Here is a 25,489-nt window from a genome sequence, read left to right as displayed (position 1 = left end):
CAGGATCTTTCCTAGGGGACCAAGAACTTTTTTCAGGAACTCTCTAACTTGATCTGTTTAGTTTAGATCCTGTTGGATAGGTCCAGATGTAAAAATGTCCCTGCCCCAGGGGTAGTACTTGCCAAAGGTTTAGTAACTATAGGGTGAGAGAGAGAGGGAGCTGCATTCGAGCCGGCTAGACAGTGTATAAGAGAGAGGGAGCAGTAGCTAGGGGACAAAGCTGCTGAACGGGAGAAATAAAACTTTATTCCCCAGTAGTTTCATGGCAGTAACGTTCTAAAGCAGGAATAAATAACCAGCAAACTTTTGTGCCTCCTTTTCACTCGTTCATTATTAATTCAAGTATCAGAGTCCAGCATTGCCCCAGGGTCAGGGGCAGGAAACCTGTGACCTTGGAGCATCATGCAGCTCTTTATGTTGTGTTCACATCGGGCACGAATAAAACAATTTGTGAGTGAATTACATGTAAAGTCATCGTAAGGACGCCATTAGATGAGAATTCACGCTGGGTGACGTGATGGATGCAATTAAGCGGTGCAAATGAAGCGAGTCGCGAGATTCTGCGTCATATGTTTATTTACGAGAACTGAAAAATCTGAACTTCAACCTAGTTGCGCCACAACAGCCAATCAGCATTGAGATCCTCCGGGTAGGTATGATGCCGAGGACATATTGGCAGAAGTTAATTAATCGATTCAGCGATTTCACGCATGTATGACATGAGTCAACCCAAAATATTCTAGCATTCAAACTAGCACTAAATTCGCATGGCGTTTACTGTGAACATTAGCCCTCTCCTGTGGCTTTGACAAAAATTATATGGAAATGAATAAAACATGACTTAAAACATTTTTTTTTTTAAATGTCCAAAAAAAAAAAGATATAACATTGTCAACTTAAGATATAACATTGTCAACTAAATTTTGCCGAACTTCAACAGTGGTGGCTGTTCTTGAGTGTCTCTAGCTTGGCTAGCTCTGATTCCAAATCCAAAAAGGAAAAATAATGACGGAAAACAGAGCATTTTATAGTGCGTGGACATATTGGTTGCTTCCATGGCCAGCGCTTCAAAGCTCATTCATTTCCGTAACCGCTTCATCCTCTTGAGGGTCGCGAGGGGGGGGCTGGAGCCTATCCCAGCTGACATCGGGCGAGAGGCAGGGTACACCCTGGACAGGTCGCCAGACTATCACAGGGCTGACACATAGAGACAGACAACCATTCACGCTCACATTCACACCTATGGACAATTTAGAGTTACCAATTAACCTAGTCCCCAATCTGCATGTCTTTGGACTGTGGGAGGAAGCCGGAGTGCCCGGAGAGAACCCACGCTGACACGGGGAGAACATGCAAACTCCGCACAGAAGGGCTCCCACGCCCGGGATCGAACCAGCAACCCTCTTGCTGTGAGGCGAGAGTGCTAACCACCACACCACTGTGCCGCCCCCGCTTCAAAGTTAAATTACCAAAAAAATCATGAATAGCTCACTGCCACCTAAAGTTAAAACACATCAATGAATGCTCATTTAGACCTTATTGTAATGTTGACAGGCTCATATCAACTTAAGAGGCTGTGTTGCCTTTATTATAAGGCTCAATTATGTTTTACAGCTCCAGACTGGAGGTAGAGGGGTGGTCAGGACGAGGGCGAAGTGATTGGATCGGTTACATGGTTGCTGATAAGTGTTGTGAACAAGCTGGGTCAAATCCTCCTGTGCTTCTCTGGTGGTCCAAAGGCAGCATATGATGTCCATGATGCATCACCTCAGCCTCCAGGCGGACAGCTTTCATCTCTTTTAAAGAACTTAAATATTGACAGATTCAAGGATTTAATTTTCTGAGAATTTCTCGTCACATTTTGATGATTGTTTCAAGGACTTCTTTTATTCTGGTGAAGTTATAAACATTGGAATGAAAGGGGAAAAAAGAACAGAGAAAAACAGCTGAGAGCGTAGTATGATAATTAATTTTGACAAGAAAATGTTTCCTTTCTTACACAAAGCTGCTGGTATTAAATTATACTGGAATGGTATCAGATAAACAGCAGCTTACCAGTATCTGCGACAGATAAATTGTTTTTGTTGTCCATGTAAAGTTTTGGTCCTCAGTTCAGATCAGACTTTGATATTAATTGTTTTGTGTTTGCTTCCCAAAAAATGCTACAATGATTATTGTAAAATGGGATCATATGTACCGTTTTGATCCGGTTTGTTTAAACTATATTTAAATCAGAAGTGAGGCTTCTTGTTATTGTGCTGAAATGAAATAACTTGTAAAACATGAAAATAACAACACAATGTTCTGAAATGTGACTTGAATTACATATGATTAAGGGACATTATTTCAACCTTAAATTTAAGTTTCTTTCTTAAAATCACTATGTTTATTTATTCCCACAAAAAAGAATGAATGAAATTGATAGTTCCTTGTCAGTCAGGTGGGGTGATGTGTCCAAAAAACACTGGTCTATAATGGTAGGAAGAAAACTGAAGTTATGTAACAGTATTGACAAAGTACACTGTCACTTTTAAATTCCTGGTTCAGTGAGTTTAGTTCCCCCCAAGAGCCTACAGGGGGAACTAAGCAGCTTAGTCCTATAGACTTATAGGAGGAACTAGTGACAGTCAGTTGCTGCTTCAATGTACTTAAACACGTGTTTGAATTCTGCACTGGCATTTGCTGTCTAGCACCTTAAACCGTAGGATGCAGGATTGAACTACCAGGTACAACCCCAATTTCAAAAACGCTGTGGAAAATGTAAATAAAAACAGCCTTAAAGGGAAATTGCAGTTTATTTCAACCTGTCTCCTATCATCCTAAATTTGTTTCAAGTGACTAGTGACATAAAAATAATAGTTAGCATGTTAGCCGTTAGCCTAGATACAGCTGGGGCGCATAGTAGCGTTAGACCTGTTAAAATGTAAGTGAACGGGCACACTTCAAGTGCAAAGTTAGTCCACTAAACAAGCTTTTTTTCCACAAAGACCGCCTCTTATCATTTGGATAAATGTCAGAGAACATATAGAAAACGACATGTAAACCTGTTGTCTTACCTTACCGGTGTGCTGCCATGTTTGTTTACCATTTAGCTCTGCTTTCCAAAGCGCGGCCGAAATATCATGAGAACGAGCAGCAATCTCCTAGCATGCCTGAAATCTCACGAGAACAAGCAGCAACAGCTGGAAGGCAGAAACGGACAGTAGCCTGAGAAGTTCATTCATTTATTTTATGAAAGATTTATAGAATAATGGCTGACTTTTTGCCAGACTTCGACTTTGTGGAGGAGGAATTTGATTTTGCAGAGTTTGATGGCTGCCCTTATTTATTTGAGCCAGAATACACTGAGGAAGAGCTTCGTGAAATTGAAGAACAGAGGAGGAGAGAGAAAGAGGCACAACAGGTAGAGGACGAGAGAGAAGGAATGGCTGCTGTGAGGCTGCGTAGCTCTGGAGATTGGTGGTGTACCTGTGAATGCTGTGCCCCAATGCCCACAGAAGAGGAATGCCTCTGTTGCAAGGAATGGGACCGGTTGCAGCCTTATTTTCAAGGTCTGGATGTGACCGAGGACGAGACACCTCCACCTGGAGTAGTATCCAGCTGGGCTTTATCTAGAGCTCGCGAGATATATTTTGGCCGCGCTTTGGAAAGCAGAGCTAGATGGTAAACAAACATGGCAGCACAGCGGTAAGGTAAGACAACAGGTTTACATGTTGTTTTCTATATGTTCTCTGACATTTATCCTAACGATATGAGGCGGTCTTTGTGGAAAAAAAGCTTGTTTAGTGGACTAACTTTGCACTTGAAGTGTGCCCGTTCACTTACGTTTTAACAGGTCTGACGCTACTATGCGCCCCGGCTGTATCTAGGCTAACGGCTAACATGCTAACTACTATTTTTATGTCACTAGTCACTTGAAACAAATTTAGGACGATAGGAGACAGGTTGAAATAAACCGAAATTTCCCTTTAAGTGCGTCTGTTTGTGATGTTTGTTTGTTTAGCATCATGAACATTTCCTCTAGGGATGAGCGAGTACACTATTATCTGTATCTGTATCTGTGTCAAATCTGTTTAACCAACTAAATTATCTGTATCTGTATCTGTGTCAAATCTGTTTAACCAACTAAATTATCTGTATCTGTATCTGTGTCAAATCTGTTTAACCAACTAAATTATCTGTATCTATACTCTGTGTATGCCAGAAAAGAGGAGGTAAAGTTATTTTAAGCCTGAAATGTATGTGAGTTGATGAGAAGCTGTAATATTTAGTACCCCATGAGAGAGTATTCACAGAACAGCCCCAGAATTGAGCTCCAGATCATTCTATAACAAGAGTAATGATTAAACACAGCTACCCAAATGAGGTTTTTCCAATATCACGAGTATAGATAATGACACATTTTACCCATACGATACTCGTATTCATATCAAGTATATTATCTGTACCAGATACTCATCTCATCTGAGTATTAGACTCAACCCTTATCAACCCCTTATTTTAACATTTGGAGTAAAGTATACTACACGGTTCTGTTTGTGTTATACGTCTTGCAAGGTAATGGATAAATGGAAATTTTGATTGTGGGTCTTTGAAAAGTCCTGAAAAGGGTATGAAATTTTGTCCATGAAAATGTGTGGGAAACTCATTCAGAATCCTTATCCTCCTAGGTGTGCATGCCAGTCGGACTACACACCTCTTTCCCTGACAACAACCTCCAACTCATGGTCCAATCAGGAGCCAAGGGATCTACTGTAAACACCATGCAGGTACCCTGCCCATCACTCACCTCAACTTTTGCATCCAACTTGAATAAAACCTTATGAGCCTTATGCTGTTCACCCACAGATACCATAACTCTGACTGTGTGTGTGTGTTTCAGATTTCATGTCTACTAGGTCAGATCGAGTTAGAGGGCCGTAGGCCTCCACTGATGCCTTCTGGGAAATCTTTGCCGTGCTTCCAGCCATATGACCCTTCACCCGGTGCCGGTGGCTTTGTCTCTGGAAGGTTCCTCACAGGCATTAAACCTCAGGTACACAAGGAGAGCTGTGCGTGTTAGTGTTGTAAAATGTGCTTTTACGTTGTAGCTCCTGGGATGCCAAATGGCGCACGTGAAAGAACTCTTTAGCTCTTAGAAGTTCTTTTTAGTGATATTCATGAATTTTGTTAATTAGTGATTTCTTTCTTTCTTTGAATCTCGTTGCGTTCAGGAGTTTTTCTTCCACTGTATGGCCGGCAGAGAAGGACTGGTCGACACAGCTGTGAAAACATCTCGATCAGGATACCTGCAGAGGTAAATCTTACTGCACAAAAGGCTGCAGTCATCTTTAAAGTGTGGTCATGTGAGTATGCAGGAGCATTAAATTCACATGTCTTCAGTCTCTCTCAGAAACAGAAAAGCAAACACTACACTGCACATGTCCATACAGGCCCAGTTCAACAGTAAACATCATTTACACAGTGTACACTATGACACATTTTTAGTTCAGCAAGTTCTTATCAGGTCTGGCGCCTGAGGTGTAGGCAAATGAAGTCAGTGTGGTTAACTTACAAAAGCATGGAAACCTTATTTACACATAATGCAAACACTATGATATGAGCAGTGGGCCCAGGACAAACCACAGCATTATTGAAATATCAGAGGTTTTAATGTCAGGCTGTGACAAGCCAGCTGGTTTTCAGACGTTACTTTGAACTGTTGAATTGTTATGCCCATTTATTTAAATGAGATCACAGACATATTAGCTCCCTTTGGTGGGAGTTTTCAAACCAACCATATATATATTTTGTTCTGTGAGGGAAATGATGCTCCAAGCAATAGTGTATTCATAATGCGGTAGTGTGAAACTTCTCTGCAAAGGTTCACAATATGCACCAAAGCAAAATCACCTCAGCACGTAGAACCTCATCCTCGGATGCATTGTCCTCTCCTTTCCCTCTCCTTATCTTGTCGCTCTTCTCTTCTATCCTCCCTTACATCCTCTCCTCTGCAGATGCGTCATCAAGCATCTGGAGGGTTTGGTGGTGCAGTATGATCTGACAGTGAGGGACAGCGATGGATCCGTGGTCCAGTTCCTGTATGGTGAAGATGGGCTGGATATCCCCAAGACTCAGTTCCTGCAGCCGAGACAGTTCCCCTTCATAGAGGACAATTACGAGGTAAAAACAGAGAAAAAACCCCCACAAACACTGTTGTTGTGAACATGCAATATATAATAACATAAACATAAATAATGCAAATGGAATTTTGCTCAGTGAATGCTAGTGCCTAATGGTGGTATCTGTTTTTGGCTTTGGTGAGAACACCTCGATGCAAGTGCACCACATATGGTATTAAAACAAACAATGAAAGGCTGATGGACAGCTAGACTAGATGTATGACCTTAGGAGGTGAAACACACAGAGAGGAACACACTAGACTAATGCTTTACTTCTCAGACAAATGGTACTTAAAGGGATAGTTCACCCCCAAATCAAAAATGCATATTTTTCCTCTTACCTGCAGTGCTGCACGTTAATACAGTTAGCTGGTGTAGTTTGGTAGAAAGAAAATAGTCCCTATATGAAACTGCTCACAACAAAGTCTGTGGATTATCTTAAGTAACCAGGTCATGATTTCTGGAAAGAGACATTTCTGTTGAGTTTTTCAAATGTATTTTTTTGGTGCTTTGAGCACCACAAGTTGAGTGCCATCTAGCTCTATTATATTAGAGAGAAGGCAGACATCTCTACAGCTGATATCTCCAACACTCTGCAACTCACACCAAAACAATCTAGATTGATAAATAGCCCTACAGGTAAGAGGAATAACATGTAATCTTGATTTTGGGTGAACTGTCCCTTTAAGAAAATTTATAATTCAGATTTTACACTTCAGCTGATCATATAACTAACATCTGAGAAACTAATTAAGAAATAGCTAATTATTTATAGCAGAGGTTTTTAAAGTCTGACACTGTGAAGCAGCCCTTTAGATAAAACTGAGACAACTGTGCCCCCCACTTCTCATCATTACTTTTAATAATATATAGATTTCAGTGTTACTTGAATTTGGGGGATAAACAAGCTGTAGATTATGGGTCTACAATTCCCATAATTTGGATAATTTTGAGCCTGTATTTGTTGTCGTTTTGGCAAATTGGCATCATTAAATTATGCTTAATTAGCGATTAGCAGTTCATAATAGTAATGTAGCCATGGATGCACAGGCAGCCAGTGCTGGATTAGTTTGAGATCCAAATAATACAGTACATTAGGGCTGGGCGATATGATCAAAATCTCATATCCCGATATAGGTCATTTCATATCCCCATAACAATACATATCCCGATATAGCACATTTTAATCCAATGAATACATTTTTTTTCCCCCTCCCATCCCCGCTCCCACACCCCTCTTTGGTGGAGGGGATTTTCCATTGGTAGAGGGCTAAAACAGCTTTAGCGGCCACCAAAATATTTTCTATGCAACGAAAACCCTGAGTATTTATAGAGGTGTATTCATGATGGACGTGGGAGATAATGATATTGTTGTAAAAGTACATCACATTAAATTGATCTCTTCAGTTTGTCAGATAATCTGTAACCTGTAACTGGGGTGTGATACTTTTGGTCTATAATTATACAGTTACATTGGCCACAACAAAACAGATTTTAGCCACGTAAAAGAACAAAAACAAAAAAACTCCAAAATCCTCAGGTTAAACGTACATTATATTTGGAATATTTTCACCACTTAATCTCGCACTCTAAATGATCGAAGCAGCGGTAGACCAGCACCTCCTGTGTTCTGGGAAGTAAGATTACTGTTTTTGTCCATGGAGTCTGGTGGCTTTACAATAGCTTCAGTTCCCCGTTGAGAAAGGCTGTCAGGCAGCATGTTCAAGCAGGGAAAGTATTCTAAATATAGCATACTCTCAAACTGATATAATCTCTTTCACTGCTGCTGCTGTAGCCCATCTGCTCAGAGGTTTGATGTGTTGTCTGTTCAAAGATGCTCTTCTGCATACCTCCCTTGTAACGAGTGGTTATTTGAGTTACTGTTGCCTTTTTATGAGCTCAAACCAGTCTAGCCATGCTCCTCTCAACAAGGCGTTTTCGCCCAGAGAACTGCACCTGCTGTTCACTGGATATTTTCTCTTTTTCGGACCATCCTCTGTAAACCCTAGAGATCTTTGTGTGTGGAAAAACCCAGGAGATCATCGGTTTCTGAAATACTCAGACCAGTCCGTTTGGTACCAACAAACATGCCACGTTTGAAGTCATTTATATCACTTTTCTGATGCTTGATTTGAATTTTAGTAGATCCTCTTGACCATGTCTACATGCCTAGATGTGCTGAGTTGCTATCATGTAATTGGCTGATTAGACATTTGCATTAAGAAGCAGTTAAACAGGTGTACCTAATAAAGTGGCCGATTAGTGTAGAAGTATATAGAAAGATTGCAGCCTTGTCAAATTCAGTGCTTCCTCCTCAGTGGATGCCACTGGCCAAAATGGCTGCCACAGTGAAGGTGTAGTTCATGGGCCCCGTGGTGCTCCATCGTGGCCACTGGGGATAAATATGTACTACATACAAACATTAGTTGGCCTGTACTGAACTAGTGAACAGGGACAAAAATAAGCATCTTAAAAGGCCTCCTCCCTGCTCCTCACAGTTTTTCACCTTAGGAGCTCTTTTAAGCTCTAAGACACTTTGCAAATAACTTATCTTTATAAGGAACTGGTCTTAACTGTAAGGGAAAATTCTAAGAATTTTCTTTTATACTAGGAGCAACTCTTAGCACTAGGAAGCTTTGTGAATATGGCCCCAGGGTCATTTTCTACCCAGGAAATCTAACCTTTTTTTGCTTTATGTGCCACTCAGCAACTGTCACAGGATTAAACATTGTCCTCACCTCCAACACTGTATCTAGTTCTCTTTATACACTGTTTCCAAAGTTAACAACATGCCCACCAGCATGTCTAAACTCACCAGTTAACTTGATGTACCCTAAAATATTTGCAGTTAGTAACTCCACCTAAATCAACAAAGAGTCATTTTACATGTCTGTTTGTATAAGTAACAAACCAGATGATTAGTCTGCAAATACGCCTGTGTTCATAGGCAAATTTTTCAACCTAGGACAGAGCAGTGCCAGCTGTTCTTTCCTGCTCTTAGAGGCTAGGCTAATATTCCTATGCTCTAGTGTTAAAATAATGGATAATACAATGAATAAGCAATTAATTCAAAGTTAAGTTTAGGGTTCTGCTTTTAAAGGCCTCAAGGGGATCAGATTGTATAATGTCATGGAGTTATGGAGGTTATTCTGGACGAGGGGGGCACGACAGGTAAAGGCCCTCTGAGCTCTGTGCTTAAAACACAGACATGAGTGATATCAGTATTCTCATCTAAATCTTTATACTAAATAATAATGCTTCCAAATGTTTATAAGGAATCTTGACCATTTTGCTTAGCTGAATCATCTCATCTATTAAAGCTCTTTTTTGTCAGTTGGAATTGTTCGTCCTATCATTATAAAAAAATCAATCAATCAATCTTTATTCCAGACACAGGGAAGGTCCATAGTACAGTACAGACATACAAAACATTTTCATGTTGTACTTTACATGTTTTCATTTTCCAATAAGCAGTGCTCTGTGATCAAGCAGACAAAAACATCAAACTGCTGCTTTGTGGTTCTGTATGAGGCTTTTACAGGTAACACCTAAGTGTGTGTGCGGCATCATCAAAGTGATGATAATGAAACTGCCAAAAAAAACAAACCAAACCAACTGGGTCGGAAACACCTGGCCCCGTGAGCTTCATGTGCACACACATTGCCCTATACCCCACAGGGTATATGAGAGTAGATGAACTTGCAAAATGCAACATGCAAGCTTTGATGCTGGCAATATACTGTTGTACAGGCATGGAAGGTTTTACAGTTCAGTAGCTGAATAAAGTTTGCATCATACCATGTGGGCCTGGCCTACAGGGAAGAGCAATATATAGACTGTGTGTTGTGTTGGTCATACTATGGAATGATTATTTGTTTGTGCTCAGTGAAAAATACAGAAGATGAGGAACTTTTTAAAAAAAAAATGCATCATAATACTGGTCTAAAAAATCTTATTTAGTTTATTTTCCCTTATCATCCAGCCCTCATTACCACACAGTTGGCAGAAATATTAATCCGAATCATCCATTCCTCTTAGGTCATCAAGAGGTCCCAGGGCCTGGATGAGGTTTTGGCACGTTTGGACCCTCAGGCTGCCAGTAAACACTTTGCATCCATCCAGCGCTGGAAAACAAAGAGAGAGATGGCATGTCCACGGAGAGGTAGATAACAAAACCTCTGTACATCTTTGCTGCCCAGATGTCTGTTGCATTTATAATCAGATTTCAGATATATATATTTATATTGACTAAGATGTATTTATTTTACTTTTCCATCAACAGTTAACCCAAGTTACATTCTTTGCTACTACGCAAACGTGTCTATGAAATCTGGCTTAAAGTGCTGTTGACAATAACCAGATATTCAGCTAAGCAAGCCTCAACAACTCAGTACAATCTTAAACATGACTTTAAGCATAGATTAACTGCTTTATGATATCCACATCATTGTGTATATGGATATTTGTCATGTAATGTTTATGTTTGTGTGTTTTAGGAGCGTTCTTGCTGTTTTCCCAGAAGAAGCTGGCCAAACTGAAAGAGAATGAGCAAATGACAGAGCCAGATGTCCACGGCAGAAATGCTGCTGTACACCAGGTACTCACACACAATTAAAATGTACTAAGATCTGTCAGTTTTGGTTTTACGCTCCCTTCAGCCTCAGCTCATACAGTATGAAGTGGACCGCTGACCTCTAATCTCGTCTGACCAATTTGTAATTCGACCTCTGCTCCCTCCTCAGCTCATACAGCAGTGGCACTCTCTGGATGAGTCCAGCAGATCAAAATACAGCAGGAAGTCAACCCGCTGCCCTGAGCCCTCTCTGGGCTTGTTAAGGCCCGACGTCTGCTTCGGATCAGTTTCGGAAAACTTTCACAACATTACAGAGAAATACCTCCAGAGCGAAGGCAGGACGAGGAAAGACAGCCTGGACACCCACAGGTACTGAATGTGAGAGTCTGTAAATAGGACAAAAAAGAATCCATACTGTAAAATGTAAGATAACTTAAAAAAGACCAAAAATCCAAAGTACTGAAACAACATTGGACAATTCCATCATATTTTAACATTTTTCTCATGTGAGCCCTTCTGATCCTCAGCAAAGGATTATGGTCATGGGATCAGTGGAAGTTCAATCCATACAACCTTCACAACCAATAGAGGGAAGAACTGCTGTGACCAGTGCTCCCTACTCCAAATAGTTAAAAGACTTCAGGCCTTTTTTTAATTGACTGCATTTGACATGATTGATAATGTAATGTTAATGAATCATTCACTTTTACTATCTTCTTAAACAACTTAGATTTGTAGGACGGATTCTTCGTCATAGCACATAGCATTGGACACTGAAGGTGCACATTATTAAGCACATTACAGGAATGATCGCTGATTCAGAATTGAACGTAAAACTAGTAAAATAACCCTCGTGTGTCTCTCTCTTTCTCTCTCTCTGTGTCTTCAGCCTTCGGCAGCTGTTGAACTATAAGTGGCAGCGCTCACTGTGTGACCCAGGTGAAGCAGTGGGTCTGCTGGCAGCTCAGTCCATAGGCGAACCCTCCACCCAGATGACCCTCAACACCTTCCACTTTGCTGGCAGAGGAGAGATGAACGTCACTTTGGGAATACCTCGGTAATGTCACCTCAAGATCGGAGACGTACTTGCTTTTAACTACGTGTTTGCGTGCACATGATGGCTGCCTTGTGTTACCTGTGTCCGTTTGGACTGTTGGTTGTGCACGTCCTTAGAAATTTGTGCAACCTGTCCTCAAGATGTAGTACACACGTGAACAATTAGGGCAGTGTTGGCAGAACAAGAGAAGGAAACTAACCATTGTCAAGTTCTGCTTTAGACATACAATCTATGATGGTGCTGCTGACACTTTTTTTGCCTTGATCCACCCTGATCTTAGAATTAACTAGAAAAGCACTCAGAGAGTGCAGACCTCCACCAAGTAGGTGATATTCCCTCCCCCTCTGCATCAGATTTTGCAGCCTGCATCACAATTAGGTTATTTGCATCACTATCATTATTAGGTTATATATGCCTTCACCATGGAGACATTTTTCTTTTTGTATTTTTCACTTTCTTTTTTCCAACACAGAACATTAATTTCAACTTTAGAATTACAGCATTTAGCAAGTAGAACAAGACATGCTTTCCGGCCACCAGATGGCGCTGTTTTCACCGTCTTTAGAAATTGGAATTGCTGCTGAGGCTGTCAGACGACAGATAGATTTCAATTTCATCAAAATCCGGTCATAACTTTTTGAGTTACTTTGCAGACAATCAAACAGACAAACAGACCAATGCCGGTGAAAACATAACCTTCTTGGCGTAGGTAATAATACAGTAACCTCCTCGAGTGTTGCTGTGTTTATTGTTTACACCTGGCAAATCTGGAAGTTCTGTATGCTCTAAGTTCTCTGGTTAGCTTTTAGTGAAATCCTCCAGTAACGCATAGTTTTCAGGCAAGTATGTGAATAATTCTGTTCATGATGCAGCGGGAGTTTATGCAAACGCATGGTTAAAAAGCAAGTATATCTCCAGCCTTACACCTCACTCATTCACTTTTTATATTCGTATGAACACGTTTTCCTAGAAATACACATTTCTTTTAACAGATTATTGTTATATGAAAAATTGCAATCAATGCTTTATCTATTTTTCTATTTTATGGCACACAGCGATGCTGCTGTGTTTGGCTTTGGAACGATAGAGTTTAATCCCTGTTGTTAATTTCAGTGGCTCCTCATCAAAATGAGGCGATCGTTGGCAAAGGAGTGTAAATAAATCCTCCACTCTGCTGCTTTGTATTTTATTTATGTAGGACCTAATGTAATGAAAATGTCATTCAAGACAGTTAATTATTGTATATGGAGACTTGATTTTATCATGCTGCCATACCAGCAATAGCCATGGCCAGAGGCATTATGTTTTTGGGTTGTCAATCCGTCCGTCCCATTCTCGGGAATGCAATATCTCAAGAATACATGAGGGAATTTCTTCAAGTTTGTCACAAACGTCCACGTTGAGTCAAGGATGGACTGATGAAAATTTGGTGGTCAAAGGTCACTGTGACATTGCGTTTGTCTCATTCTCGTGAACATGATATCTTAAGAATGCCTTCCCTCACGTTTGGCACAGACGTCCTTTTGGACTCAAGAATGAACTGATTGGAATTTGGTGGTCGAAGGTCAAGGTCACTGTGACCTTAAAAAACATGTTTTAGGCCATAAATCAAGAAATCATGCTAATTATTATGAAAAAGAATCATGCAGAAGTCTCACAGGACAAAATGATTAAGCGATGACATTTTTATGTAAAAGGTCACCTTCACTGTGACATCATAATGTTCTGAAAAAGATTTTTCTGATCAGTATTCAGTTTAAGTTTAAGTTTAAGTTTATTTACTTTATTAATCCCCCTGAGGGGAAATTCAATGTTTTCACTCTTGCTTGTCAGTTACACACAGGTCTGAAAGACACACACATGCACAAACAGGACCTATACATGCACAAAGTGGAGAGATGTCAGAGTGAGGGGGCTGCCCTTTGGTCAGGCGCTCCGAGTGCCTGACCAAAGGGCCATAACTTGGCAACAGAAGAGGTTACTCTTGGTCAGATACTGAAGTAGTGACACTGCTGATTGTGTTGTAGCCTGAGTGTCAGACTGAAGCTCTCAGAACCTTCAGTCTGACATCGCCTCCATTGAAGGCGATTTACAAGGGGGAGTGAATTTGATTTTTCCCTAACCAATCAGTAGAGATCAACGACTCACCCAGAATCTGACGTCATTAGTATCCATGCCTCGGGGGTGCCGAAAACAAGCGAGCTTTGCCAGTTGAAAAAGTCTGCATCGTTGTGCAGGCCCAGCTGCATTGCCGTTAAATCCAGTTTAGCAGCTTCCTTAATTTGGTCCTCCATTAACGCGAGTAGTGGCGAAATACCTCGATAGCATCGTTAATGTGGTCTGTAGGATCTGTGCCGGTCGCCATTGTTGCTATCCTCACCAGTTACCCACCGGCGTACAGCTTTACATCAGCGTGGCGCTGATTGGCTAATCGCTAGACCCCCGGCGTTCATTGGTCCGTCCATTGTTTGGACGAGATAAATCGCAAATTCATTGAAGTATGCCAGACCAGAGATGCAAGCCTACTCAGTTGAGTGGGCGGGGTCTATGGTCTGGAACCAGGCTAGATTGTGTTGATCTTATGTGCTGTTGCGGGAAGATGTGCGTGAGGCGTCAATGCTTTCACAGACATGACTGTAAACTGTAACTGCACCGTGACTGGTTTGCAGAGCCATGCAACCATGAGGTGGTACAGTTGCAATCAAAATTATTCAACCTCCATTGCATATTAGGCCTATTGGCAAAATATACAATTTCTCTGCTGTTTGCAATAAACAAATTACACAAGAACTGTTTAAGTAGTTCAATGAAACTAATATTACAAGGGTTTTGATCCAAATTCAACACAAAATGCTACTTTTAATGACTACTGCAGTCTCAAAATTATTCAACCCCTTCATGACGAGCATCTTCAGTACTTAGTAGAGCACCCTTTTGCTGTTATGACCTGCTGCAAACGTGGTGCACAGCCAGACACCAGCTTCAGACAGCGTTCCTGAGAAATCTTAGCTCATTCCTCATGGGCAATGGCCTCCAGTTCAGTAATATTCTTGCGTGTACGTTTTGCAACCGTCTTCTTCAAATCCCACTAGAGATTTTCTATGGGGTTCAAGTCAGGCGACTGTGACGGCCACTCTAGAATCTTCCATTTCTTCTTTTGAAACCAAGCCTTGGTGGACTTTGAGGTATGCTTGGGATCATTGTCCTTTTGGAAGGTCCAGTGACGCCCAAGCTTCAGCTTCCTCACAGATGACATGACGTTTTTACCTAAGATTTCCTGAGACTTGACTGAATCCATCGTGCCCTCCACACACTGCAGGTTTCCAGTGCCAGAGGCAGCAAAGCAGCCCCAAAGCATCACTGAGCCACCGCCATGCTTCACTGTAGGCAGGGTGTTCTTTTCAGCATATGCTTCATTCTTCTTCCTCCAGACACACCGCTGTTCCATAGACCCGAAAAGTTCCAGTTGTTTCATCGCTCCGCAGAACAGAATTCCAAAACTTCTGTGGCTTATTTATATGGTTTTGAGCATATTGGAGCTGACTTTTCTTGTGCTTTTGGGTCAGTAGTGGTGTATGTCTTGGAGTCCGGGCATGGAGCCCTTCAGTTTTTAGTATGCGCCTTATTGTGCAAACTGAAACCTCAGTGCCTGCTGCCACCAAGTCTTGCTGCAGGTGTTTTGCAGTCACTCGAGGGTTTTTGACCACTTGCCTCCTCAGGAATCTGCTGGCATCCAGGTAGTGTAGCCACTGTTCCTTTAACTTTGAACTTGCGAACTATGCTTCCAACTGTATCTCTAGGAACATTCAGAGCTTTTTCTATCTTTTTGTATCCTTTTCCTTGTTTGTGCAAGGCAATGATTTCTTCTCTGAACTTTTTGGACAATTCTTTTGACTTAGCCATATTTCTAACATGCAATCAAACGTCATTCTCAACAAAACCCTAGTCAGTTGAGGTATTTATGTGTTCTTTCTTAAGCACACCTGAACTAATGAAGCCCTTGATTAGTTGCACCAGGTGTGCTTGAAACAGGGGGTTAAATAATTTTGAAACTGCAGTAGTGATTAAAAGTAGCATTTTGCATTGAATTTGGATAAAACCCATGGTAATATTAGTTTTATTAAACTATTTCAACTGTTCTTGTCTACTTTGTTCATTGCAAACAGCTGAAAAATTGTGCATTTTGCCAATAAGCCTAATATGCAGTGGGGGTTGAATAATTTTGATTGCTACTGTAATTCTAGTTTTCATAAGTAGATATGCAGCATGCAAACATAAAGCCAGTGTGAACCGTTTCCCCTTTAGCTTTCAGATGGGGAAGCACAGGGGACACTTTGTCTTGCCTCCAGTGCTGAAATTGATGCTCACTTCAGAGTTACACTGTTTTTGTACCACTACTGAACAGTTTTACTGCTAGTTTCTCCTCTGCTCTGATCATCAACACCTGGCTGCTCTCAGCACATCCACCATCACCCCCTCCCCTACCATCATCATTTTTTCCAGAGCTGTCAAACACACTGCTGCAGCCGCAGGGGAGACCCACTGCTATAGATCAAGAGAGCTGATATTGGCACCTCTCTGTCACCATCTTGCTTTGTGAGCAAGAAATATGAGCTGAAACAGAAGAAACTGTCTAACAGCAGTAAGATCTAGACGGCTATGCTCTCATTTTCCATGTCTTTCTCCTGACATTGGAACGTTGTGTTCAGGTAGACACTGTATTTGCCCAGTGGATGAACACACTGTCGTTGCTGTATTTGCAACATTGGCTTAAAATCCCCTCGATCGTGGGATCTAGCAATTATGCAACATGGTCTCGGTCAGCTCAAATAGACACGATCACGTTATGTAATAATTGCGACAGGCGTAGTCACATCAAACAGCTGTAGACTGTTGTGTCTGTCTTGGCTGTCTGGCTTTGCTTCCAGAGAGGAGAAAAAATGTGAGAAGCAAAACCATCACTTCTTCATCAACACCTCTTCTTCTTACTTACGGGTCACCCAAGCCCTCCACCATATTTTGTCTACATTTGTCACTCTGTTTTTATATTTCTGCGTCTCACAGACTGAGAGAGATCCTGATGGTGGCCAGCTCCAACATCAAAACTCCCATGATGAGCGTTCCAGTGCTAAACACCAAGAAAGCCTTGAAGAGGGCGAAGATGCTCCGTAAGAAACTCACCAGAGTCTGTCTGGCTGAGGTGAGGATCAGCTCCTCTGGTGTTTCCTTGCCTCCTTTTGCTTTCCAACTTTTAACCTTCTGTTATCTCCTTTTGTTTGACTCATTTTGCCTTTCATTTTCTTTGTGTAGTTTGTTTGGGCGTCTTTTTTTTTCTTTCATTATGGCAGTACTTGCTCCTGTCCTCTTCAAACAGTCTCTGTTTGCAAATGTCTGTGGTTGTGTTACTAATTGGGTTTGGACAGGTCCTCACCTGTGAGCTTGTCTCTAACTTTTACATTGTGTGGGGAACTGAAAAAAGTAGGACTCACCACAACTCTGTCTGTCTGTGTGTGTGTGTGTGTGTGTGTGTGTGTGTGTGTGTGTGTGTGCGCGTGTGTGTGCGTGTGTGTGTGAGCAGGTGCTGCAGAAGATAGATGTGGTTGAAACGTTGCGGATTGAAAATCACCACAAGCTGCGGTCGTTCAGAGTCACCTTTAACTTCCTGCCTCCTGACCGTTACTGTGACGATAAGCTGCTATCACCCCATCAGATCCTCCACTATATGGAAACTAGGTGTGTGTATATATATATATATGTGTGTGTGTGTGTGTGTGTGTGTAGTTTCTTTTGTATCAGATGCCTCTAAGAAATACCTGATTTTTACCTCTCATCTTCTCGACACTTTGTTGTTTGTCCTCCCCAGGTTTTTCCGTCTCCTCCTCGAAGCCATTAAGAAGCGCAGTGCCAAGCTTGCCTCCATCGCCGTGGAAACGAGGAAGGCCACCCCCAGAGATAGAGACAATGATGGCGATGGAACAGCTGACACAGCAGGGGTCTGTTTTTAATTTGCCTGTCTTCATTTCAGTGTCCCCTATTGGATTTTCAGTATTAGTTTTGTCACTTGTATTTTTTTTGTTTGTTAATGAACCTTTCTTCCCCTTCCTTGTATATCAACAAAAATCTGAAATACCTTTGTCATGTTGACAATCAACAGTTAGATGACGGCGAGGGAGAAGAGGAGCGAGAGATTGTTGATGACCAGGCGAACGAAGGAGACGCCGATGCTTCAGATGCCAAGCGAAAAGGCAAACAGGAAGAGGAGGTATGAAGATTGAAAATACTTCATATTAAATACTATTTCAGTCTGGATCCCTTGATGTTCCTGGATATAGGAAGCTTGGAAATCTACCTCATGTACTTCCAGTTAGTTGACATAGCTTTAGACTTGTCTGAACATTACCATCCCATTCACATTAAACTCAATTGCGTAAGTATCTCAATGGACTAGTATAGACTTGAACACGTAGCCGCCCCTGTTAAGGAAACATACAGGTCCGTCGTCTGCAGTCTGTCCTGGAGTGAATATTTAGGCAACAAGTATAAGATCTATAGATGCTTTTCTTCCCTCTGTTAATCTCCTAGATTAAAGTCATGTTAGTACTGGTCTAATCCCTGCATCCCATAATTTCATCATAGACATTTAACAAGTCTAAGAGTCCACAGCCATGTCAGCAGCTCTGTGAGACACAGTGATACTTGCCCACTTGCTTGCATGCTGATCTTCAGGAGATACAATGTTTAACATGTTCACCATTTTAGTTAATGTGTGCATGCTAACAGTTGCTAATTGGCATAATACACACAGCACATCTGAGGCTAATGTCAGTTCTGTAGTTATTTGGACATAACAATATAAATAAACTTGATTTGATTTATAGAGATGTATTACAAGCGTGTCAAACATCTTTGGTGATTTGAATTGCCTGGAACATCCTGAGGAATAGACCCCATCTGTATTATTTTGATTTTACCTGCACGCCAGGGTCTTTGCAAACATCTCCTTCACGGGAAGCGCCCTTCAATTTATGTCTGGCAGACTAGTCACGGGAACTACTGCCCCTTACTGCCTTCCTTTGGTTAAAAACAATGACTCATTTGGTTTTGGCAAACAGAAATAGATATACTGTACATGTTTATTTGCATTTAGATAGAGTGGATCACCCAAGATACATGTTAATACTAGGTGTAGACACTGGAGCTCTAGTGCTGTTGACTATTAAACCATGGTAATAAAGACATATAACAAATCCTGCACAAATGCAATCACTTCCATTATAATACCATCAATGCCCGTCTGGTGTCCTCTGCAGGTGGACTATGAGAGTGAGGACGAGGACAAAGCTGATGACGGCGAGGATAAAGAAGATCAGGGGGAAGAAGAGGAGGAGGTGGAGGAGAATGTGGAGAAGACGACGCTGGAGGAGTCCCAGTCAGAGTCTGCAGGAATGAGAATGGAGAGGAAGAATAAACGAGCCAAAGGAGGGAGAGGGGGCGGGGATGGAGAAGCAGAGGAGGCCCTGAATCAGATGAGGGTGAACTCTGTTCTGGAGTCCAACTCGGCAATAGAGAGATACTGCTACGATCAGCAGCATGAGCTCTGGTGTGAGGTGAGTTTGTGCATGTTACACAAGCAGATTGAGAAACTTTCCTGCTATCATTTAAAAAGATTTGTATAATAATTGAAATTCTGATTCTGATTACAGAAGTCCTTTTAATCAAGCGTCAAAGTATTATGTTTATTCAGTCCTGTCACTGAGCTCTGCCACATAATATATATGTAATAATTCCCTAGAAAGTGTCCTCCCCACAACTATAGTATAAGGAATGAATGCCAAGTAATTATGGATTATTACATCATACAATCCTGTAGTTGTTCCTATGATACAAGTCTATCCACCATCTTTGTGGTAAGCACACGGCGCAGAGTCTTATCTTGCACACACCCTGGCTACTTGCCAATAAATGTAAATTTGTGAATCATAAATCATCACAAAACAGTCAGACGTTTACTTATGGAACCCCTTTATGATGCTGTTTTCAGTGTTAAATGTTCTGCCCTCTCTGTACCTTGAAACTCAAACTGTCATCCATCACTGTGCAACATGTTACCTAACATCAAGCAGCCAATGGTAGGAAGTGGTGAAGATGCCTTTGACTGAAACATTGTGCTTGTACTCGAGTTGTGACCACATTTCAAACTGCCAAAAAATAGAGATAATAAAACTGCACCCTACAACGTGACGTTGTCAAGACAGTAGAGATATGAATAACCTTGTTTTCTCAATAACACACACACACACACACACACACACACACACACTCACACTAATTTAGGTGAGTTCTGCCCAAACATTTGAAATTAAATGTGTGTGGTTGTCATAAAGCAGTTAATCAATTTTTAATTGGTCACACAGATAACACAGTGATCTCAGCAAAGTCTCACTGTTGCTTTCCTTACCTAGAATTCAGTACTGGTTTATTGATTTAAAAATGTGTCAGGCCGGTCACAGATTAGATTTCTCAGTAGCTTACTTATGAAATAAGGACTGTGTTTACAAGGTCTTTAGTATCCTGGTTTTGAGGCTTATCCCGGCTTTGAGCATATCCGGGATATGTTTACATGGAACACAGAGAAACCCGGTTATTCACATCCCTGTATACACGATAAATACCAGTACCCCGTTTTCTGATCACTGCATCCTATCTGCGCAGGCGTGTGTTACATCTTTTACGTCTTTTGTTTGCAACAGATTGAGCGGGAAATGTGATATATTTATTATATTTAGAAGTAAGACAAAAATGACACCTCTGTGGCTTCTAGCGGGCTTAGCATTAGTTAACACTCACGTTGCATTACAGCTATGGCTCATCCACTTCATCTTCAGCAATGGGAGGAGAGAGCGACAACAAATATTTGATACTTTGATTACCAACTTTGATAGGTATTCGGCTGTCACTGCCACCACGCAGTACAAGGCAACAGTGGATGAAAATACGTAGCTGTGACTGGTGGGATAGGATCGTTCTCATGGAGTTTACAGATTCAGAGTGGAGAGAAAACTTCAGAATGAGCAGGGCATCCTTCAGCTGGCTGTGTGACGTAGTTGAACCATTCATGAAACCGGGATAAGGCGTATACATGCTCCAGTATCCCGGCTTCTATCGGAGTACTCCAGATGGCAAAACCGGGTTTCTTGAAACCGGGAAAAGGGCATAACCCGGTTTCTGAATTCAGGATATGGTGTTTACATGCACAAACACAAAAACAAGATACTTAAAAAAACCCAATCAAAACCGGGATACTAAAGACCTTGTAAACACAGTCATTGATTGCCTAATATCTAGTTTATTTCCACATGCATAGATGAGCTCTTTGACAATAAATGGGAATTTAGAGACAGAGCGCAATGCGTCATAAAACAAGGCCCACTGAGGGGGGAAACTGTTGGAGCCGCAATATGCAACCAAGGCCTGAAATGCTAACAACACTCCTGTAGATAGCTTAGACATTACATATCAGCATTTCAAAGGATTGATTTAACATCTTGTGTCTTAGTGTGCTTACCTTACCATGCTTATCTTGGAGAAATTACATTACATTACATACTTCAATATTTACAGTTATTTGATTGGTTGACCAGGTAAGATAATCATTTAAGAATATAATGATCCCTTTATCCACCTTTTGTCTCCCTGTGCATAGGTTGACCTGGTCTTACCGGTGAGCAAGGTGCATTTTGACCTGATCTCAGTCCTGTCAACTCTGGCCCAGAACGCCGTCATCATGGAGACCAAAGGCTTGACACGCTGCCTGCTGAGCGAAACTACAACAAAGACGGGAGAGAAAGAGACAGTCCTCAACACAGAAGGCATCAACATGCACGAAATGTTCAAGCACAGTGATGTATGTCGGAAGTTTAGACTGTCAGACATTTTGGTTTTGGTCTACATTTTCTAGCATGAGACTACACGGTGGTTTTAAGGGTGAAGGACAGATTGCAGAGTGGATTATGAAGAAATTCATCATGTTTTTTTAGAAGAAGGTCCAACACGGCAAAACCCATGAGCATGCTAAGCACTTCCTAGTTTCATTTTGAGTCTAGTCTTTTATGTCTGTTGAAACTGATTTGTAAAGGAACCCCCAGTGGAAATATCTGGTAAATATATATCATATAATCTGATCAACATTATGTCATTTGATAACAGTTTGAGTTGTTCCATGCTATTCTGACTGCAGATCACAGTGACAGTTGGACATATCCATTTCAGATTTGACTGTCTGAAATAATATTTTTAGATAGCTGACTCAGACTTGTTACTATTCAAGTCTGTTGGTCATGATGTGACTCATACAAGTCTTTATTGTGGATTCGAGTCTTGCAAAGCATAAGTTATTGTACATTTGGATTACAATACTGTTTAAATACTGGACAAAATCTAGTTTTTCAATAAATTTTGCACATTTTTGTCATTGTTTGGTGATCATCCCAACATTGAGACTCTGTTTTCTCTCCAGATCTTGGACATCAAAAGACTGTACTCCAATGAGGTCCACGCCATGGCTAAGACCTATGGGATTGAAGTGGCTCTGAAGGTCATAGAGAAGGAAATCAAAGATGTCTTTGCTGTCTATGGTGTGCGCACGCACACACACACACACACACACACACACACACACACACAATTGCACACAGGAAAACCCAAGAGAGCAGACCACGTGGCTGTCACAATTCCTCAGGTTTTGTCTCTTTGTATTTCTGTGTCTTTCTCTAGGTATCGAGGTTGACCCCAGACACCTGTCACTGGTAGCAGATTACATGTGTTTTGAAGGTGTATACAAGCCATTAAACCGGCACGCTATCCGGTCCAACTCCTCCCCTCTGCAGCAGATGACCTTCGAGACCAGCTACAAATTCCTCAAACAGGCTACCATGCTGGGTGAGGAACGGAAGATGATAATAATTCAAAGAGAAAAAAGAGATTTCTACACATAGATTTATTTTGTAATTCTTTGTGGCATGACTGAGGGTGTGAGCGGAGATATGTTACACTACTTAGCAGATAAGAAATCGCTGTAGAGATTGGAGAGGGTACTTATTGATCAGGGGTAGTGAACAAAGTGTTGAGAGTATAGAGTGTCCCAGGAATGAGTTAGCAGTTTAGCACTCCTGGTTCCCTTATCCTGAAGTCAGTTGGTTTTTGGTTTCTGGAATAAAGTCTGTGGTTAACACAAGCTTAAGAGACTTTCACTGGGGCGCCTAGTGGCTCAGTGGGTAGAGCGAGCAACCCATGTATAAAGGCAGTGTCCTTGCCACAGCGGCCATGGGTTCTATTCCAGCTTGTGTGACCCCAAAACTGTCCTGTCATTAAAGGCAAAAGAGACTTTAATGTTTTGTTCTATGACATAAAATATGTCAGTTAACACCCCACTGTGAATTTTGAAGCTTTATGTGTCTTTCAAAAGGCGGTTGCTAACAAGTGGCTAAATGAGACTACAGAACATCATCATGCCAAACACAGCTTTACAGCCTTACTGTGGGGGCAGTGTTAAGTCATGCAACCTTGGTATGGTTTGTTTGAGCTCTTCATTAGCTCTTTGCTTCTAGCAAATGCATTTAGCCTTCAAAAATTATTAAAAGCGGTGTTAATTTCTGAAGATTTTCTTGCTAACCAAAGGTAAATATCATAAATGTGTGTTTGCCATAGAGCTTGTTTTCTGCAGTAATCCAAAATCCAATGGAAAAATCCCATACGCTTTTTGACAAGGGAACCAGAGCAACGCTAACTTCCATATTGGCCTACAAAGAAATGTAAACCCTAAAGAGCTCGCAGGAATTTTATGCCTCCACACCAGTTTCCGTAGTATGAAATGATCCAGATCTTCCATATAGTGGAGCCCACAGAACAAGGACAACAGAGACTTAGGGCAGCAGCAAACTTCCGGTTTAACACTCTGCTAACTTTAATGGGAATAAAATAATCTAGTCATAGACTGAATGGATCAAATCTGGATACCGAAACGATTTACAGGGGTTGTGACGCTAAACAAATGTATCCACTGATTGATAGACGTCTCTTTTTGGGCCCAATGACATCGTGTGATGGACTTGGAAGTTGTAATTCCATGTTTGGCCAGTATGTAAAATAAGCTCCAAAGCCTGGCACTGTTCCTGAGGGTTTGGTTCACTTCAACTCAAGAATGAACTGATTAGATTTTGGTGATCAAAGGTCACTGTGACCTCACAAGACATGTTTTTAGCCATAACTCAAGAATTAATACACTTATGACAAAACAATTCACACAGTTGTCTAACAGGATAAAAAAAAATGAATTGATATCCAAAAGGTCAAAGGTCAGCTTCACTGTGACATCATAATGTTCTGCATTAAACACTTTTCTGGCCGTCATTGAACATCATAATTCAGGAACAGAAGGGGAGACATTTGGTCAGATACTGAATTGGTGACACTAATCGTGGGTGGTTAGCTTGAAACTGTGCTGATTGTATAGATTTTACGTGCTGCTGGGATAAAGACGTGTGTTAAGCATCAATATTTCCCCAAGAAATACACTTTACTACATATTATGAGTATGGACAGCCATGGATGTAAACTTCAGCTTGACTGGTTGGAAGAGGTTTACAGTCCAAGGTAATAATTCTAATTTGGTTTTATGATATGGTCATGCTTTATATGCACAAGATTGAGCTTGCAGGAAATCAATGTCCCATAACTGAAGAGTGCAGCTATTCTTATATGTTCGGCTATGTTATTGTACTCTGCTCCACACTGGGAACAAGTTATTCGAGCTAAGCAGGTCTGACGGGAGATGACAGGATACTTTCAGAGGCATGTTGCCATTGCTGTTTATTGTGATTGTAGTTTGTGCATGTGTAAAACACACACTATGTCCCCTGCAGTGGAAACGGGGCCACCATTTTTTGAGATTCAGATAAGCGAAGTCTATTTAAAATGAATGTTGAAATTTGATTTTTAACAAGATTCATAATTCAAGGCATAGAAACTAGTTTCCTTTATGACAGTACCTCAGGGAAGTTGGAACCATTTTGCATTCCTTTCACAAGTCCTTATCTTTGTGTTTTTGTTCATGGTGTTTTTCCTCCTTTTTCAGGGTCACAAGATCAGCTGGTGTCACCGTCAGCCTGCCTGGTGGTGGGAAAGGTAGTCAAAGGTGGAACAGGACTGTTTGAACTCAAACAACCTCTGCAGTAGGAGAGGAGAGGCAGTCAGATTTTGTTGGACAGTATGGACACTTCACATGGACTGATGTGACCAGAGAGCTGGAGCAGTTTCTTTTTCAGTTCTGTTGCCTCAAACTCCTGTGGCTCACTTTACTTCTCCAACAAATAAATAAGAATAACATGTTCCTACTTAGTAATGTGATATGGCTGTCTTCTCATGCCAGACGTTCTTTAATATTTGTGTTTTGAAGAAAATGTAATTCAGCTTTTGTGAAACAGCTAAAGCTCTCTATTGGAGATGAATGAAATCTCTGAGCAGTCACTGAATCATACTGTAACATAAAAGGATGCATATCCACTCATGGTGCCATAAAATCTGGTAGAAAAGCAAGCCTTTTCTCTTTGAAATGTAATTTTATTATTAAATACAATGTCTTTATAAAGATGTCCTATTGTTTTTTTTTTTATTTTTTGACAGTGTTGGGCCTGTTTTTTT

General features: G+C 41.1%; 1 protein-coding gene and 1 non-coding gene across 2 annotated transcripts in view; both read left to right on the top strand.

The window, feature by feature from the left end:
• polr1a (RNA polymerase I subunit A) overlaps window positions 1–25,405 on the top strand; it is a 35,187-nt gene extending 9,782 nt beyond the window's left edge. Inside the window, exons 21-37 of the mRNA XM_049585679.1 lie at window positions 4,671–4,769; window positions 4,883–5,035; window positions 5,214–5,296; window positions 5,997–6,162; window positions 10,200–10,323; window positions 10,658–10,758; window positions 10,904–11,103; window positions 11,624–11,791; window positions 16,856–16,991; window positions 17,370–17,524; window positions 17,655–17,784; window positions 17,946–18,053; window positions 19,102–19,398; window positions 21,495–21,695; window positions 22,308–22,425; window positions 22,565–22,729; window positions 24,924–25,405. Of these exons, the coding sequence (XP_049441636.1) occupies window positions 4,671–4,769; window positions 4,883–5,035; window positions 5,214–5,296; window positions 5,997–6,162; window positions 10,200–10,323; window positions 10,658–10,758; window positions 10,904–11,103; window positions 11,624–11,791; window positions 16,856–16,991; window positions 17,370–17,524; window positions 17,655–17,784; window positions 17,946–18,053; window positions 19,102–19,398; window positions 21,495–21,695; window positions 22,308–22,425; window positions 22,565–22,729; window positions 24,924–25,024 (2,505 nt within the window). The 3' untranslated portion in view covers window positions 25,025–25,405. The remainder of the gene's footprint in view (window positions 1–4,670; window positions 4,770–4,882; window positions 5,036–5,213; window positions 5,297–5,996; window positions 6,163–10,199; window positions 10,324–10,657; window positions 10,759–10,903; window positions 11,104–11,623; window positions 11,792–16,855; window positions 16,992–17,369; window positions 17,525–17,654; window positions 17,785–17,945; window positions 18,054–19,101; window positions 19,399–21,494; window positions 21,696–22,307; window positions 22,426–22,564; window positions 22,730–24,923) is intronic.
• Window positions 8,446–8,582, top strand: LOC125895088 (small nucleolar RNA SNORA5). Its single transcript, XR_007450147.1, has one exon. It is a non-coding gene; the product is annotated as a small nucleolar RNA SNORA5 (small nucleolar RNA).
• Window positions 25,406–25,489: the final 84 nt, after the last annotated feature.

This window comes from Epinephelus fuscoguttatus, linkage group LG9 (genome assembly GCF_011397635.1).
Source record: "Epinephelus fuscoguttatus linkage group LG9, E.fuscoguttatus.final_Chr_v1".
NCBI lineage: Eukaryota > Metazoa > Chordata > Actinopteri > Perciformes > Serranidae > Epinephelus > Epinephelus fuscoguttatus.
The sequence above is the reverse complement of the archived record's forward strand: the minus strand, read 5'-3'. Positions and strand labels throughout refer to the sequence as shown.